The sequence below is a fragment of the Anomalospiza imberbis genome, chromosome 6 (assembly GCF_031753505.1).
Source record: "Anomalospiza imberbis isolate Cuckoo-Finch-1a 21T00152 chromosome 6, ASM3175350v1, whole genome shotgun sequence".
NCBI classification, from domain to species: Eukaryota; Metazoa; Chordata; class Aves; order Passeriformes; family Viduidae; genus Anomalospiza; species Anomalospiza imberbis.
In genome coordinates this window covers 37,383,232-37,402,649 of record NC_089686.1, presented here as the reverse complement: position 1 = coordinate 37,402,649, position 19,418 = coordinate 37,383,232, and the positions used below count along the sequence as shown (strand labels likewise).

The 19,418-nt window shown below is 46.0% G+C and overlaps 1 protein-coding gene and 1 long non-coding RNA gene across 3 annotated transcripts in view; both read right to left on the bottom strand.

Annotated features, from left to right (window-relative positions):
- The window catches only part of RPAP1 (RNA polymerase II associated protein 1), a 35,862-nt gene extending 34,192 nt beyond the window's left edge, over positions 1-1,670 (bottom strand). Inside the window, exons 1-2 of the mRNA XM_068193478.1 lie at positions 1,394-1,670; positions 357-505 (exon numbers count right to left, since the gene is read on the bottom strand). Coding sequence (XP_068049579.1) covers positions 357-505; positions 1,394-1,583 — 339 coding nt within the window. The 5' untranslated portion in view covers positions 1,584-1,670. The remainder of the gene's footprint in view (positions 1-356; positions 506-1,393) is intronic.
- Positions 1,671-7,059: 5,389 nt separating this feature from the next.
- On the bottom strand, positions 7,060-14,529 carry LOC137475779 (uncharacterized). Of its 2 annotated transcripts, none has more exons than XR_011000075.1 (2): positions 10,146-14,529; positions 7,060-9,875 (listed from the first exon to the last, which is right to left on the bottom strand). It is a non-coding gene; the product is annotated as an uncharacterized lncRNA (long non-coding RNA). The 2 variants fall into 2 exon arrangements; XR_011000074.1 differs by having other exon boundaries at positions 10,226-14,529.
- Between the last annotated feature and the right edge of the window lie 4,889 nt (positions 14,530-19,418).

The following is a 19,418-nucleotide window of genomic DNA, read 5'->3' as shown; positions in this document are numbered from 1 at the left end:
TGCCAAACTCAACGCATCACTCAAAGAATCAGATAAAGGAAAACCTAGGCCAGTGCAAAGCAAGGAGAAAGAGTGCAGAAACTCACCCAAATCCACACTACAGCACATGCCTGCATGCAATCAGTGTGACCTGTAGGCAGTCAGGGCTGGAAGGCAGATCTGAAAGTGTATTTAACTGAGAGCAAAAATACACCCAAAGAGCTTTTTTTTCTTTCAAGGTGCTCCAGGACACTGGTCTACAGTGCTGCTTCATTACATCGTAGAAATAAAAAGCAGCCACAGAGCCCTTCATCCCTGCTTAGTTCAGAGTATTCAAATAAACAAACACTAGATCATCACACAAAAGACGGACATACAATAATTTTGCTGAAGACTGCTGTAATGTGTCGATCATGACTCTCCAGTCTTTCCTCTGGATCTTCATCCTCAAAGTGGACACTAGCACTTTTGATCTTGGACTTTTTTGGAGAAGCTGGAGTTAGAGCTGGGAGAGAATCAGGAAAACCTGAGGAGGGGAACAATAATAATAATAATAAAAAAGCAGTCAAGTTATTGCTGTATAACCACTGTGCAACAGGTACCAGACCAACGCCTCCTAATAGCACCTTTTATTCCTCTGATGAGAAATAAAGGTAAGGAAGCAATAAGACGATTAGGAGTCCCCTGTCTCTAACTTGAAGTGTGTAGTGGAGAGAAACATGCGTGAAGATTCTATTTATGTATTGGCACAAAGTCTTTCCAAAGAGCTCCATAAGCAGGAAAGGGTACTGAGATCTCACTGCAAGAATTAAGGGAAGAAGTAAGGCTATACAGAAACAAATATTGTCCTTGCAGGTTGTGTTGAGGCTTAAAAGAGCACATTTCCGCTGCAAGCTGTTAAAAGTGAGGGATTTGTATGATCATGAACAAATTCCTTTCCACCTGCTAGAAACAGATGATATTTCCTCTGCCTGGAACAAAGGACTGCAAGATTTATATTGCTGCTTTTAAAAAAGCACCTTGTGCTTCTGAGATGAAGCACATGACAAAAGTGTTAAAGCTACAATTGAAAGAAAAAACAAAAACAAGCCAGATCTGCTGGCTGAAAACTGGAGCTGCTAGGAGAGGTAAATCTCAAAGACACTGAGTCTGGATAGCTGGCAAAATAAGCAGTGAGAGTCCAAACAGTACAAATTACAGAAAACACCTCTTGCTGGCAAGGTACCACAGACAGCTGATAAATGTGGACTAAGGCAGCAAAGGTGGTTCTACTGGATGCTAGTAACATTGGACAAGCCAATTTCCAAGGCTAAGGAATAAATGATACTGCAAGAAGGGCACGAATGCAAGGGAAAAGCAACACTGGGTTGAGAGACAGAGAATCTTAGTAATTCAAAGAAACAAACAAATTTACCATCCAACATGACTACATCTTTGCTGTCCTGTAGCGGGGGTCTCTCAGCATCTGTGCTCCGTTCCTTCCCTTTCCTCTTGTCTGCTTTCTTCACAATCTTCACTGCAGGTGAAGCTCTGGCTGCCAGGAACTGGTCCTGAAAACGCAGCAGGTCTGCCTCGGACTCCCCAGGCTTTGGTCTCGACAGCATCCTGCCTTCTTGCTCTTGCAGCCCAGCCACACGTGCTTTTCACATAGGACTTGAACACATGGAAAATGGGTAACACAACCGGATTTCCTAGAGACACGATGGGAACAGCAAGGGAAAACTACTCATTTTTCTTACGTTTCTGCACATACTACAGAGCCCCTACTTCAGGATCATCCAAACACTTAAATAGGACTCCCACATGAAAGAAACCCTGTTCCTCACCGATGAACAAAAGAGTACTTGACAAGTCTGCACAAGGTCTGAGAGCCGGCTAGGAGCAGAATGGCATCCAGCCAGCAAAGACAGACAGAAAGTGCATCAATGCCAGAATGCCAACAACACGGCCTGGGATTTGCAAAGTCAGAGTAACACCTTGTCCAAGACAATTATTTGAGTTGCTCAATTATCAATGCCAACCAAGAATCTCCGAGGCACAGTATCACATAAACCTCCCACTCCAGCATATCACCTTCTCCAGATCCCAGCATTAACATCCCTGGCAGGATGCAAGAGACTGTCCATACAAAGCTGCACAATGCACTCCCTGACTCTGTTTGCTCTCCCTCTCACTCACATCTCCCAAGATATTTTTCATATCTTTCTTCCTGATGTGGACCTCCTGTTCTCATTCTCTTTCACTGGCCCCTTATTGGCAGAAGCTGTGCTATTTCCAAGCATCTCCATTCACTGCCCAGGTCAATTTGGAGTAGAAGAACAAGGGTGAGATTTATACAGACTTTTTTACACTGCACACATGACAACTTACCAGAAAGGCAACCACTCCACCTCCCATCTACCAGGCATGAAAATATTGGTGACTCTTGCTCCCCACCTCTGATTCCTAGAGCCTGGGACCAGCAATCCATTTCTCACAGGCAGCAAGTAAACTGTTTGCAAATACATTTCATTGTACTCCTAGCATAAGCACACACCTACTTGCTGTTTATTTATGGAGCTTGCTGCCACAATGGGGCTCCCACAGCCAGTCTTCACTTGCTTGGACCCTCTGTGATACCCATAAGGAGCAGAACGCGCATCCCAAGCCAAGCATTCCCTGCCCTGTCATCACGGGCTTCAAAGCCCAAAAGAGGGGGATGCCTGCTTTAACAGGCACAAAACACACAGTTGGAAGCAAACTGTGCTGCTAAGCTTTCTGCAAGAAGCCTCCTCCACACAGAGCTCTACATAAACTTGTCCAAGTCTCTCCCTACCAAAACTTAATCAAGAAATACAGCGCGTCTTCAAACTGCCTTTGTTTCGCTGGAAAACTGTCAGCACAAGAAGACAACCAAGCAGCTGTCGTTAATGATCCAGGAATCCTTTCCTCAAAGGCTTTGCTTCAATACACATGGGACCTGCAGACACAATGAATGCAGGGAAAACTCTTTGCTTTCTTCTCGGGGCACCTTTTCTCATGTCCCATGGAAGCCATTGCAGCACATCAGCAACACTCCCTTGGCCGTCAGGAGTCCTCCTCTCTACCCACCAGAGCTCAGAGAAAGCACGCAGGACAACTAACAAACTGCTGAGGATCAACACTAACCCCAGCATCCTGCAGCCTGGTTACCTCCAGCCTTGCAACTGGCTACTTACACCGTCTGTTTGCCCAGAGAGACCACCAGCCAGCGTAAGCAACACGCTGAGATACTGTCCTAGCAACACAGGTAAGGGATCAAAACTGCCCAAGGTCTGTGAGCATCTCTGCACTCCACTACATAGTGATTGCTGTGTGGACACACTATCACCTTACTTGATAAAATCCAACACTGGTAGGCTTTTTAATTTCTTCTGGTTCATCAGCATTTACAGTGCATTTTTCTTCCTCGGCAGCAGAGCCCAACATGCAAAGGCAGACAGTAACATCTATGATGTTACTTTTGTATCATCTATGATGTTACTGTGTCAAAAGACACAGACAAGAGAAAATTTGTATATGTTGAAGCAAAAAAATAATCTCTGACTGCTACTGTAATTTGTGAACCCAGGTAAAGGCCTTTTTACCCATTCTCAACTCTACAGCTTTGCATTATTTTGATAAAGTAATCAGATTTGGGCGAAAGAGGCATACAAGTTCCCACTGTCACAATTAGTGCCTCAAATCAACCTCCTTCTTCAGACCTTGTTGGCTGCGGTTAAGAATTTAAAAGGAGAAGCAGAGAGTCAAATCTCAAGTCTCTCCTGGGCAGCCCAGTAGCAAAGTACAATGTCCACACTTGAGATCAGCAGGCAATGAAAGCCTCACTCAGGATTATTGGCTCCTTTGCAAAATGATGATACGCATTCTCTGCTCTGTCACAAAAATGCTTTCTGCACACAATGCTATAATGGCCAACAGTCTTCTTGACACTTTTACTTGCTACAGAGAAGGCAGACACTGGAAAGACACTCCTCACAGATTAAAAACCCCAGCCACAAGAGTCAACAGCTGCAAGAAATTCTCTTCCAAGAGGCTCCACATCTCATGCTGGTCACAAAAGACTCAGTTACTGTGACTCTGCCTGTCGGGCACACACCGTGTGCACGCACACAGCACCTTGCCAACAGAAACGCTGCTGTCCCAGTTTGCCTCGAGAGGGTCTGCAATGAACAGAAACCAGAACAGCGCAAAATAGAATGAAAAACAACAAAGTGCTATTAACACACTGAAGAGCTGATGCGTGCCAGCGTTCCCACCGCGTTCACAGCCCTCACGGACTTTCACAAACTACTCTGCATCAATCTCACACAGCCGACGGAGACTCGGCCTGGCAAGGCCTCTCTGACGGGGGGACGGAGGGAATGCGAGAGGGAGTGAGCCACACAGCGGCGCAGATCCCGCAGCATCTCCCCGCACGGCCACTGCACCCTGCACCGGGGGCCGCGCGGCGCCCGCAGCCGCGCTCCTCCTTACACCAGGGTAAAGGCGAAGCGCCGGGCCCCAGCTCGCTACCCCGAGCGAGGCCAGGCCGGCCCTGCCGCGCCGCCGCCGCGGGGCTCCCGCGGGCAGGAGAGGCCCCGCTGCCGCCACAGCTCGGCCGGCACTCACCTGCGCGGCACCGCCGCTCCCGCCGGCGCTTCCGCCCTCCTCGGCGGCGCTTCCGCCCGGCCGCCGTCACTTCCGCCCGGCCCGGGCCCGCCGCTCCCGGCGGGGCCCCGGAGGCGCGGCCCAGCGAGCTCGGCCTGCGCTTGTGCGGCCCGAGGCAGCTGCCCCGGGGTTACCCACCCTGGGTCCAAACAGCGGCCACCCGCATCCCACGGCGAGTGTCTGCGCACGCAGAAGCGCACTGGTGTGCACGCAGGAGCTGTGCCTAGTGTGAAAAACGCCAATCACTTGGGTTTTAAAATTTTAAAAGTTTAATAATAATAAAAGAGTTATAAAAATAGTAATACAATTGTAGTAATAAAAATTTAGAGTTAGGATGATTACAAGACAATAAAAAGCAAAGAATTACGGACGTCCGGATGCTCTCGGGCACTTAAGCCCGATAAGCACGCCTTGTGAACAAAGGAATAACCTTTAAAAGCAACAGCCTGTTGCATATTCATACATCTCATACATGATGCATAAAATTCCTTGCAAATTAAGAACTTTTCTGGTTTTTGTCAACTTCTTCCCCTTAATCCTGGTGGTTCCATAAAGACGAGAGAAGGTGGAAGAATGTCTTTTCCGATAAGGAGGCAGTAATTCTTTATAGGTCCCCATCACTGCCATCTCTGTGCGAAGGGTTTCTTGATTATCTCATCTCTTGCTTAAGCTAGTAAAAAAAAAAAACCCACATACATAGGTTCTATTTTAACTACAAAACTACATTTACCATACTATTAAAATGTTAATACAGCACTTCTAACCAATATATCATAATACATATAGTATTCAATTTAATATTTGCGAAAAGCCAATCATAAAATATGCATTTTTCACACTAGTCATTATCCAAGGCGTGGCCGGGCCTGAGACCGGAGGTGTTTTGGGAGAGCAGATGCATAAAGCTCTGTGAACATGGCTGTAATTTATTGTTCATGACTGGTTGTTTCTAATACGTGCCAAGCTTTATTAGAAACTGTGAGAGAGCTGACAGAATTTGCAGAAGATTTGATTTTAATGTTGGTTATTGATTTTAGTGCTTGGTCAACTTTCAGCTTTTTTTACAGAACGAGTCATTTTTGGAAGGCACCACAGTTGGTCATCTGGTCCAACCTCCCTGCTCAAGCAGGGTCATCTTAGAGCACAGGGCACAGGATTGCATCCAGGTTCTTGAATATCTCCAGTGAGGGAGATTCCACAAGCTCTCTGGACAACCTGTTCCAGTGCTCAGTCACAGGTACAACAAAGAAGCTCTCCTTCGTGTGCAGGTGGTGGAACTTCCTGTGCATCAGTTTCTACCCCTTCTTTATTTGTCCATTTTCTTGGCACCATCAAGAAGGGCCATGCTCCATCCTCTGACACCGCCCCTTGAGATACCAATAGGCACTGGAGAGATGAAAAAAGGTGATTGACCTGGGAAAAGAATTCTCCGAGCATGAGAACAGGCACAGATTCTCACTGGGGCTTGGTGGGCTCACGGGACCAGGTGGGCTCACTGGGAAGGACCCAGCACAAGTGCCCTGATGCTGTAAAAAATTAAGCATTTTTTCACTGTTTGGTTGAAGGGTTTTTTTAATACTTTTAGAAAGCTGAAATACTACTAAAACATTACAGCCAGAAACAAATTTTATCCATTATGACCACTGAAAGCACTTGAATCTCTAGATTTCTGTTCATCTTCAGGCCACACATCAGAGCACCCCTGGTTTCAGAAGGGTGGGGCAGATGCAGTGGTGTGACCAGAAAACTCCTCTCTCCCCCTTCAAGGCTTTCCTGGGGCTGAACTTGGGAATGGTTTCCCGTGCACCCCATGGACACAGTTCAGTTCTCCCAGCTGGACAGTAAGGCAGGGAGGCCGTGGCACTGCTTGCGTTGGAACGGGTTTGAGTGAAGCGTTGGGACTGCTTAGACTGTCTGACAACTGCTTATGGTCCTGGTTCAAGACAGCCATGAGCATTTTCCCTCCCTGCCTCCTTTCACACTGGCTGCACAGCTTCTGTGGCCACACACACCGTGTCTCTTAGCATGCAGGTGAAATGGGGATATCATCTTTTTTGCCAGAAAGACATACAAATAGAAGATATTTGATTTTAATTACTGCAAGACAGGAACGCTTCCCATCAAAGCTGCCAGAGTTGTACGTATCTTTCCTTCCTTCCATTAATTATTTACCTTCAGTTTTAATAATACAGTTAAGGGCACTATATATAGCTTCTGCTCTATCAATAAATCATGCTTGTGTGTCTTCATATTTGTCCTATAAAATTATGAGTACCAACATGCTTGCATGGATTTGCTAAGCAACTCTAGCAACGAAATACCCATCAGTGCATGTCTTGGAATCTTTGGTGGTGAACTCAAATATTCCTCACTCAACGAGAGCTATTTTATGAGACTTTTTATGAGATTTTATTTATGCCTTCACCAGTCTTTTCACAAATCCCAACAATCTCCTTCATCCCCTTCTTATAGCTCTGTGCTGATGTAAAACCCAGCAGGAATATTAAACCTCCTTGAGCTGCTCCCTTTCCCCTGCCCCTTTCCAGCAGTGGAGGAAACACTAGGAGAGATTATAAACTGGAATCACAGTTTACTGAAAAATTGCAATAACCACAACAATATTAATAAAACAGTGTACAAAAGAGAGAGTCTTTTACCCACCAAAGGATATTCACCACTGAACAAACAAAAACACTTCCCAAAGACCACATCCAGTGTGGTTTTCCAAGACAAAGGCAAAATGATGGTTGGCCCTGTGCTGGGAAGCATGGTGTATATGGAAAAACAAAAGCTGAATGTTGGAAAGGCTTGCAATTTAACTTTCCCCCCTCAGACTGAAAACAATATAAGAACAGGGACAAGGCAAAACCTAGTGGGACCTGACAGGGCTCTGAAGCAGGTCAGAGGACCCTCCTCCTGGGCCTGACTTTGTGGGAGTGGGACTGGAGAGCCTGGCAGTTCCAGCAGCAGCTTCAATGGCTGCTGTCACAGCAGCTGCAGCCTGGGCTCCACATGGCTCTGCCATGGTGCTGCTTTCTCTCTTTTCTTTTTCTCAGAGCTGCTCACCAGCTCTTGGGCTCACTGGCACTGTCTTTGAGCATCAAACCAGAAAAGCCACATCCCCAAGCATAGCAAAAGATGGTCACTCTTCCACTTCCAGCCCCTGACTTCCTCCTGCTCCAACCACGTCCTTGTCATTACATGAATGGTATGGAATTATACAGTGCTAGAAATTCTATCCCTTTCCTTTATAACCATAATGAACTCATCACAGTTTGACATGATTTCTTGACCTATCACCAAACCCAAGAATCCACATAGTATCATAACGTCAATGCACACAAGCCACCTTCCCCATCCCATAAATCCAAGGCACATGTGATCCACAATCCAGACTCAGTCCATCAAACTAGTCCTTGGGTTGCATTGCTTGAAACAGTTCTCCTGTTTGTTCAGCAATCTCCTTCATCTTCTGACGTGCCTCTTCTATGGTGGTGGTGGCGCTATGGACAGTGACACAGCATTCGCCATCTGTTAGGTTTAGCATCCCACACACTCCATTCTCTTTCAGCAACAACATATCTATGGCTAATCGGTTCTGCAAAGCCATTTCCGATGCCTGCGGGGCCTGGACATTCGGTTCCCTGAGTGAATGTCCGGTCCAGCTGCTTAACACATGGACTTGCCTAGTTAAGTTCTCCAAGACATGCTTGTGCTGTTGGATAACTCCACTGGACACAAAAAATGATTCTAAGTCTAAAGCAACATTTTGTCCCCAGGCGTAATAGTCGGGGGCTTGAATCCCCCGAATCCACCCTTTTGCATCTGTTGGATTGTGGATTTCTCTCCGCACTTTGTTGTTACGATAAAGTGTATAATTGAACATTTTAGATGGACACATGGTAGGAAACCCAATAGTACACTGGAGTCCAGCCATATCATACATGTTCAAGTGGGAATACATTTTCCCATCTGAACATGCCCATACCGTTCCCCGTGGAGCTGGATATTTGGCTTGTGAGCACTGATACAGGTCACCTTGGGAAACTTCCTGTGCTTCGCTACTTGAATTCCAGACCCTTCTTCGGTCAGGGCCATGTGTAATGGGAATGCCACAGGAGAGTGCTGTCTCCGAATTTTCATAAGACCCATTGCATCGGGTGTCTTGGTTTAGATAGCCGTAGTTGGGATAATCCCAACAGGTACACATGTCCCGGATAAAAGTTCTCAGCTCCGAGATGTACCAGGTTTCTATAGGTTCACCTGCTCCTGTGGTACAATCTAATATACGGGAACAATTCAGAAAGGAGGTCTCTGATTTACTTTGGGTAAGGCTTCTACGGTTCCTCACTTTCCAGCAGATGCTCTCTCCATTAGGTAGTGTGGTCTGATGGTCCTTACAATCTGATTTCTCCACTTCCCATTCTACTATTTTCCCTGTGGGGACCCTGGAAGCCCATTGTAGGGTAGATACAGGGTCAAAGATTTGTTTCAGAGACCAGGCCCACTCATAATTTGTTCGGTTAACTTGGTGCGTGGTTCCTGGGTTATCAGGGATTTGTATACACCATCCTGCATCCCAATGTAAATTGTACTCATGTTCAAAAAACCCACCCTCAGCAGGAGAATCCCACCACGGTACCACCGTGCAAGGGATAGAAGTGACATTTTGCAATGTCTCAGAAGGGTTGGTGTCTAATGACCGATAGCATGTCTGATTCCATAAATCACTCCAGGTAGAGTCACGTGGGAGCTGGTAAAAGGCGTTCTTGTATTCTACCCAGGTCCCATTGGCATCCCATTGTTGTCCTTCTTTCTGGTCTAGGAACCGTGACTCCACCATTCCCCAGGTAACATTTCCTCCTGTTTTTTTAAGATTGTCCAGTTCTCTTGTTAATATTTCCGAAAAATTTAACCAAATCATCATAAATCTAAACCCCTCTGATGCAGAGTTGGGGAGGTTAATACATATTCCTTGATTTGTATGATTCCAAATATGCATAAATCCTTGTATCAACTCCCAGGCTAAGTTTGGTTCAGTACTCTGATTCTCAGTTGCTTGAGACAAAATCATACATCCATAACACAAGAGTAAAAACTTTTCCCACACCATTTTTTTTCTAGTAAAAAGGCAAAATAGGCTTAGCAAAATCAAACTAAAAAATACACAAAATGATCAGTCCACTCAACAGTTGATAGCATAGGTCCAGCAGTGGATTTCAGATAATCTGCAAAACATATACATGCATAAAAACAAAACATGATTAAAAGAAGGGAACAATCCACCACCTGGCACACAAGTTAAGTGGCTTTTTTAAGGTCAGGGGTACCAATCCCATCTTGGCAATTCTGCCAAAACCAGCTGTCCTAGGTAATGGAGAGGATTTGCAGGGTCTTTGGTTTCTTTTGTTCCAGGGAGCATGGGTGTGGATGAAGACAAAAGGCTATGAGTTATGGGCACCCACTAACTCCCCAGCAGCTACTGACTCTATATGTACCCCATTTGACATCCTCTTGCCCATTCAGGTTCATGAGGTTTCAGGCTCCTCGTCAAGAGTCCACTGGTGCATTCTACAACCTTATTTAGCTGGGGGTAGTATGGAGTGTGAAAGATCCACCAGATTCCTTCATCCTGTGCCCACTCTTGAACCACCCTGGCAGTAAAGTGACTACTGTTGGATTGGAGGGATTAGAGTCATGCAAATAATTAAACCACAGCTTCAGTCCCTTTTCAGTGCTGTGCCCTGCTGCTCTTGCTACTGCCTAAGCTTGAGTGAGTTCTGACATTACTTCCACCCTGACTTCAGGAAAGGCTCTATATAGTCCATCTTCTGGGTCTCCCAGAGGACTTTTCCGTGTCCTTAGTGATGGGATGCCTTCTGCATGGGGTGTTGTTTCTCTAGCCCTGTACCACACTGGCCATGACAGTGTTGCACAGTTCCCAAGCGACAGGCCACCCTGTGTTACCAGCTCCCTTAAAAAGATCCTTAAATCCTGAATGGTCTCCCTTGACAAGTAACCACACTAGCAGATGTTTCCATTTTCCTTCTCCCTTTACTGCCATATCTGCTACACAGGTCACTGAATCTACCTGATTATTCAACAGGTGAGCCAGATTATCCCTCTTCTGGTGGGCAGGATTCCATACCATCAAGAAACACTTCTGTTTAATAAGTCTAGCATGTCTTCCCATTTCGCTCACTGCCATACTGGCAACTCAAAAGATCGTCCACTGGTTTTGTTCACAAAATGGGAGCCAGTTGGTGCATCCCTTAAAAACAGCGTAGGGGTTTGTATAAATAAACACTGGTTCTTTAGTGTCAGCCTCTAACAATCACCCTGCACATGGCTGCCAATTCTCCCATCTGAGCATTTTCTTCTCCCCTTGTCACAATTCTGTCCCCTGAATCAACACACAGGAACACTGCTCAGTATTTCCCTCTCTTCTGAAGGACGCTTCAGTGAACCACACGCTCCTCAGGTGAGGCTCAACTTGAGGGGTAGGTTTTATATAAGGGAGGCTCCTGGTCCAGTAGACTACCAGGCCAATTCCTGCATTTGGACCATTCTGGGTGCTCCCTCCTCTATCTAAGGCATATGACAGTGATCATGTAACTGATCATACGACCTTTGTAGTGCTTCTCCCTGCACAACCCCCACACCAGATGGGGTTCTGGCCAGTATGGGTTTCAAGACCTTGAAAGGTCCCACTAGAATAATTGGTTTCTGCCATATGACTTTTTCAGCTCCCTGTAGAGCTAGACTAGCCACAGAGGCACTTCTACCAAACTGAATAAAGTTTTTTTGCATCTTTAGAGCTGTGCAAATAAAACCTGACAGGGCAAGTCAGACCCTCAGGTCTCCGTTGCCACACATGCATTGATAATCCATGAATTACAAAGCCCCATTCTATATGCAGTGGACCTGCTGGATGCATTGGTCCTAAAACCTGATATAACCCAGCCTCAAATATTAACAATTTTAAGACTTCTGCATGGACAGGGGTCCAGTCACAGGTGGTCCTCTGGTGTGTTAAATCATGTGAGGATGGGATATGATAGAGAAAGCCAGTTTTCTCCAAATTACCAGCAGGGCAACGGCATGTTGTAGGTCCTTCTTGTAGCTCTTTCCTGGACTGAAATCCAGGAATTTCAATTTGCTCAAGAAAAGTCAAGGTTTTGGAGTGAGCACACTGTTTCTCCCCTCCACCATACCCCCAGAAGCTTTACTTCAGAAGATGGGGTTTGTACCTTTTCTACTGAAATTTTAAAACCTAAATTTTCAGGGTAATTATCTCTGTTTGGGTTTGTCCTAGTATTGTGGCATTGGGGCTGCCTACCGATACATTGTGAATGTTTGATCTGCTTTAACTCCCTCCACAGGCATCACTACAGAGCATGCTACCTTCTCCAGATCCCAGCATTAACATCCCTGGCAGGATGCACGAGACTGTCCACACAAAGCTGCACAATGCACTCCCTGACTCTGTTTGCTCTCCTCACTCACATCTCCCAAGTGAAAAATGTCTTTCTTCCTGATGTGGACCTCCTGTTCTCATTCTCTTTCACTGGCCCCTTATTGGCAGAAGCTGTGCTATTTCCAAGCATCTCCATTCACTGCCCAGGCCAATTTGGAGTAGAAGAACAAGGGTGAGATTTATACAGACTTTTTTACACTGCACACATGACAACTTACCAGAAAGGCAACCACTCCACCTCCCATCTACCAGGCATGAAAATACTGGTGAGTCTTGCTCCCCACCTCTGATCCCCAGAGCCTTGGACCAGCAATCCACTTCTCACAGGCAGCAAGTAAACTGTTTGCACATATATTTCATGCTAATTTCAGCCCCTGATCAGCACTAATGCTGCAGACTTGGCACCCTCCCACCCTCAGTATGTTGAAATAGTTTGTGTGTATTTGATTTCTTCCACTTTTAAAAATTCAACAGGACTCAGGCATGATTTATTGAAAAATTAGAAAGAAAAGTGGACTTGGATTTTTAAAATTACTGTTATCTGCCATGTGGATAGGCAGAACACATGAGAAAATAGAAAACATGGAAGTAAATCCCTGCCCCAATCTCAGACAAAAACAGAGTTTAACAGTTGTGCAGGCACAGCCATTGCCCTGAAGTCATGCTTTCTCTTATACTATTACCATAATTGATTGAAAAATATGTAGGGAAAAACCTTGTGGGAAAGATGCTCAGACACAAGAGTTACTGTCTATAGAATTTATGACCTACCCTTGGAATATTTATACTGTTTTCAGGAATCTCATTCTTGACCAAGGGTAGTTATATGAGATGCTCTTGGTTCTAAGAGAAAAAAGGGGGCCCGGATGTTTTACATTTGTTTATTAGTTTTATGCAAGCTATTGGTGTAAAACCATCCACCAAAGGCCACTTCAGGGCAGGAAGGCAGGAAGGAGCACCCTGCTATGGTACCTTGCTACTGCTGGGGAAGGGACTAACGCAAATACACCTGGGATGTCACTGCAGCTCTCGCTGATGCTGAGAATGGAGAAACGCTCCCTTTCAGCCCACTCCCCTCACAGCTGCACAGCAAAAACTGAAACCTCCACAGACAGCTCCTTCTTTTTTTTGTGTACTCCTAGCATAAGCACACACCTACTTGCTGTTTATTTATGGAGCTTGCTGCCACAATGGGGCTCCCACAGCCTGTCTTCACTTGCTTGGACCCTCTGTGATACCCATAAGGAGCAGAACGCGCATCCCAAGCCAAGCATTCCCTGCCCTGTCATCACGGGCTTCAAAGCCCAAAAGAGGGGGATGCCTGCTTTAACAGGCACAAAACACACAGTTGGAAGCAAAGTGTGCTGCTAAGCTTTCTGCAAGAAGCCTCCTCCACACAGAGCTCTACATAAACTTGTCCAAGTCTCTCCCTACCAAAACTTAATCAAGAAATACAGCGCGTCTTCAAACTGCCTTTGTTTCACTGGAAAACTGTCAGCACAAGAAGACAACCAAGCAGCCGTCGTTAATGAGGTCGGATGGTCTTCCAGGAATCCTTTCCTCAAAGGCTTTGCTTCAATACACATGGGACCTGCAGGGAAAACTCTTTGCTTTCTTCTCGGGGCACCTTTTCTCATGTCCCATGGAAGCCATTGCAGCACATCAGCAACACTCCCTTGGCCGTCAGGAGTCCTCCTCTCTATCCACCAGAGCTCAGAGAAAGCACGCAGGACAACTAACAAACTGCTGAGGATCAACACTAACCCCAGCATCCTGCAGCCTGGTTACCTCCAGCCTTACAACTGGCTACTTACACCATCTGTTTGCCCAGAGAGACCACCAGCCAGCCAGCGTAAGCAACACGCTGAGATACTGTCCTAGCAACACAGGTAAGGGATCAGAAATGCTGCCCAAGGTCCATGAGCACTTCTGCACTGCACAGCATATCAATTACTATGTGGCCACGCTATCATCCGCTGTTGTACACCCTGTCTATATTAAAAGTCTCACAAAAGAGTTTCCTGTCATGGTCTGGTCCTGCCATGGAGAGTCTGAAAACTCCACCAGCTCGGAAGGTTTACAGGCGTGGTTGGGAGATCTCAGACTAAAAGAAAACACAAGAGCTCAGAAGGCAGTAAAGCCACAGATTGCTTCCAGGGCCAAGATCCACTTCTGAATCAACCAACTTTAGTCCAAGTGCGAGCCTGGGCAGGAAGGTCAGTTGTGACAGTGAGGGAGCCTAAACACCAGTGCCGCACCAGTGTGTCACAGCGAACAGCGTTTACTTTACAGAGAAACGGAGCTCCACAGTGCTCTCCCAAATGCTTTCCAGCAGCAGCGTTTAAGCTTTGAGGCAAACGCTCTCGGCAGCTCGGGCCGCAACTCACCTGCGCCGGCAGCGCGCCGCTCCCCCGGCACCTCCGCCCTCCCCGGGCGGCGCTTCCGCCGGCCGCCGTCACTTCCGCCGGCGCGGCCTGGCCCTCGCTGCCCGCGGGCAGTTCGGCTGAATTCATTGAATGTTCATTTCGGCTTTTGACGCCTTCATCACAGCCCCAGTCCCCCGCACTGTGGTTACGGCCGCCCGCTGCTCCCGCCGGCCGGGGGCTCCTGGAGGGACATCCCGCCGCCGAGCCGCGGCTGTGGGCTCGGCCTGCGCTTGTGCGGCCCGAGGCAGCTGCCCCGGGGTTACCCTGGGTCCAAACAGCGGCCACCCGCATCCCACGGCGAGTGTCTGCGCACGCAGAAGCGCACTGATGTGCACGCAGGAGCTGTGCCTTGTTATTATCGGAGGCGTGGCCGGGCCCGAGACCGGAGGTGTTTTGGGAGAGCCGATGCATAAAGCTCTGTGAACATGGCTGTAATTTATTATTCATGACCCCCAGTGCTTCATTTCTTATAGCAGTGAGTCCTTCCCAAACAGCGAGCCCAACTGCTCTAGCTCAAGCCCCAGTGAGGTTTTGTGCCTGTTCTCATGCTCAGAGAATTCACTTCCCAGGTGAAAAGGGTGAAAGTTGACCAAGCACTAAAATCAATAACCAACATTAAAATCAAAGCTCCTGCAAGTTCCAACAGCTCTATCATAGTTTCTAATAAAGCTTGGCATGTATTGCAAACAGTCGTGGTTTTTATCCCTTCAGAAATCTGTGATACTAAAGCAAAATTACAATCAGGAGCAAGTCTTATCCATTATGGTCATTGAAAACACTTGTATCTATGGAAACAAAGATAATCCATCCTGTCAGCAGACAGCCAGCCTTAACTATATTGTCAGGGAGACAGGACTGTGATTAACTCATAAAGAATTGGAATGAAAATTACAATTTTTTAAATACTAGGCAGAAAACAACTTCCTCAGCTTCATGGTCCTCTGATGAGCAACCATGTTGCTGACATTATAAAGTTGACAACTGCATTATTTTAGGTCATTGAGCTTTCCTTGAAGTAGGAATTGACTTGAAGATGTCCCATTAGGCGTAGTAGATAACCAAGAGTGACCACGAGTCTAACCTTATATCAGACTTATGATTCTGGCAGCGATGTTTAAGCAGTTACTGCTGTTACGTCTGGTGTGCTTATAGATGCTTTGAGCAAGTGGAATAAATAGATCTGCTCTTAATTACATTTTGGAGATTTGCAGAAGGGAGCCTCGAGAGTGTTTGGAGTGCTTCTCCAGTGCTGACCTGCCAGACTGCAGTCCATCAGCTGGGGGAGCTCTGCTTTGTGCTCCCTGAAGCAAAAGAAATCATATTAAAGTCAAACCTAGTTCAGGAATAGTAGTGCCTGCTGAGAAATGGAGTCTCAAATGCTCTGTTTCACTGAAAATAACTGCTACCCTACCACCACCATCTGCCACTTGATATTGTTGTTCCCAATTTATGCTGGTTTGGGATGCAAGAAACACTTTGAAATAATTATGCAGGTTTCTTGCAGTTAAACTTCAAGAGAAGCAGCTTCTCATCCTTTTTCTGTGGAGCCACCCACCATCCTGATGGCTCGAGGACTCTGTAGCTACCACAGGTCTGGCTGATTGAAGTGAGGAGTTCAAGGTGTCCTTTGGCACCCTTTGTAATCATTGCTTCTTGGGCAGTGAAGGTCAGGTGGGGCTGCTCCAAAATCTATTGAAATCAACAGATTGTGCCTCTGGTTGAAGCAAAATGAGGAACAAAGGTTTTAGGTTTTGCACTACTCATCTTCAGGCCACACATCAGAGCACCCCTGGTTTCAGAAGGGTGGGGCAGACGCAGTGGTGTGACCAGAAAACTCCTCTCTCCCCCTTCAAGGCTTTCCTGGGGCTGAACTTGGGAATGGTTTCCCGTGCACCCCATGGACACAGTTCAGTTCTTCCAGCTGGACAGTAAGGCAGGGAGGCCGTGGCACTGCTTGCGTTGGAATGGGTTTGAGTGAAGCGTTGGGACTGCTTAGACTGTCTGACAACTGCTTATGGTCCTGGTTCAAGACAGCCATGAGCATTTTCCCTCCCTGCCTCCTTTCACACTGGCTGCACAGCTTCTGTGGCCACACACACCGTGTCTCTTAGCATGCAGGTGAAATGGGGATATCATCTTTTTTGCCAGAAAGACATACAAATAGAAGATATTTGGTTTTAATTACTGCAAGACAGGAATGCTTCCCATCAAAGCTGCCAGAGTTGTACGTATCTTTCCTTCCTTCCATTAATTATTTACCTTCAGTTTTAATAATACAGTTAAGGGCACTATATATAGCTTCTGCTCTATCAATAAATCATGCTTGTGTGTCTTCATATTTGTCCTATAAAATTATGAGTACCAACATGCTTGCATGGATTTGCTAAGCAACTCTAGCAACGAAATACCCATCGGTGCATGTCTTGGAATCTTTGGTGGTGAACTCAAATATTCCTCACTCAACGAGAGCTATTTTATAAGATTTTAAAAGATTGTCAGTCTTCCCACAAGCTCTCTCTCATCCCTTCTTCTACCTTGCCACGAGTCAGTTTCACGTGACTTTCCAAAACATGGCTTTGGTCTTCCAAAGCAGAGGGAAGAAGGAGTGTCTACAGCTGAATGCATTCTCATTGGATGATAACAGGGGAGGGATCAGAACTACAGAAACAATGTGGCAGTGTCTTTGGTGGGATTAGAAAGGTAAATCTGCAAATGTAGCAGTATTATCTATGTTGCAGAGATGACAAATATTAAGATGAGTTTTTTAAGAGAAGGTGACCATGGAAGCAGGTAATTCTTCTGCCAAGAAGACAGAAACTGAGGTTGAGAACAGAGCAGCTGGAGAGCAGCGTGGTGGGCAGCACACAGGTCTGCTGGTGAATGGAAAACAAATTATCATAAGGGATCAGTCCAAGATACAAATCTTACTTTTGTAAGCTTTTTTAAAAGCTGGTGTACTTTTTGGGTGGAACCTTGGCATTCCATGACAGCAACACCCTACTGAGTAAAGGGCATCCCTGGGACTAGGTGAAGCAGGGATGTTTTAAATCAAATCTCTGCTTTTTCACCAATATACACCACACACGCATGCTCAATGTGAAGTGATTTAACCATGTGAGAGGAAAGGATTGTGTATTTTAAAAACCCAAAACTGGAGAGTATTTTCTCATCCCTAGTAATGCATCTGCCAAACATTATGTCGTCTTTTGACAGTTAGCATGGGATTTCCTCTTTATTGTATTTTTTTTCATCAGTTGTTTCTATAGAAATGCCATTTTTATCAGACTAGATGAAAATATCCTGAAATAACACACCTCTTCAGAAAATACAGATATTTCTTGCTCAGTCTATATATTGTATCCCTATCATACTGGGTTTTCCTCTCCACATTAACAACATCCAAATAAAAACCAGTTAAAAGCAAGTCACTATACATTTGGGACTCCAGAGAACAGGCTCCTGTGGAATTTGGAATGGGCAGTCAGGCAAATGTATTTCTCAAGTCAGGTCGTTCAGACACTGCCTCTGAAGTGTGTTGCAGGTGAAAATCCATATTTGCACAGATGGTGAATGGATTGTCATTGACATTCACTGCTTCACAGAAGGCTTAAATGAAAATGGTCTTGAGCTGACCCTGCCTGACAATGCCCTCTGCCCCTGCTATCAATGAGGAAAACAACATTTCTGAAATCCAGCTTCTGTGGGCTGAGGACAGTATCTCCCTTGGCTGCTGCTGTGGGATTTATCTGACAAAATCTGAGTGATGTAGTCAATGCGTTCAAATCCACTGTCATAGACTTTAAAGGAAGCCTGTCAAAGTGCCTAAGCCTGAGATTTCAAGTAATTTGAGACAATTTAAAGCACTGGATATGCTCATATGATTACCCTCCATGGCAAATCTCCTGAAGAACTGGCTGTTTTATTGGCATTAGAATTTGTTTCTTCTTTTCAAGTTATTTACTGTTGTATCATGGGGAAAACCTTATACCTTTCCACCTGAACAGGATGAGAGTGATGTGTACATGCTTTATCCAAAATCCATCTGTACTAGTCAGCATAAGTACTGAAAGGAGTGCCAGGGGAAGCTCATCTCTCACAGGCTTCAACTCTCACACCTCGGGAACAGAACGCATGGCCTGTGCAATGCTCTTGCTTTAGGAAGATACTTTTATGAGGGCAGGTAACGATAGGACAAGGTGAAATGGCTTTAAACTGACAGAAGAGATATTTTGATTAGATATTAGGAAAAAAATATTCACTATGAGAGTGGTGAGGCACTAGAACAGGTTGCCCAGAGAAGCTGTGGATGCCCCATCCCTGCAAGGCCCAGTTGGATGAGGCTTTGAGCAACCTGCTCTTGTGGAAGGTGTCCCTGCCCATGGCAGGGTGGGTGGAACTAGGTGATCTTTAAAGGCCCTTCCAGCCCAAAGCCTGCAATGATTCTGTGAATATTCAATGGAGATGCCTGCACAGCAGCAGTTCCTACTGCCAGCGGACCCAAGCCTGAAGTACTCAACTCTAAATAGCTGTGTGCAGCTAGATCTGCCAAGAGTTTTTAACAGTGATGATCACGATGTCCTGATGATTTAAGTGATCTGGCAGAACTAACTGCAGTCACACAGAGTTGGGTTTTCACCTTTATCTTTGGAAATGTAAAGGGCTGTGATGGGTAGCTGTGCCTCATCTTCTTAAGTACTTTTCCATGAGTCTTTATTAGGCCAGAGGCAGGTTTCCCATTTCCTTGGGAGCAATGTGAAAAGCTGTGGGTTCTCAGAGGAGCATGCCAGTGGCATGCATTTCTGTTTCTTGCATGGCAACACAGTGCTTCACCCAGCTTTCTGGTAGGGAGAGACAAGCAGCCTAATGAG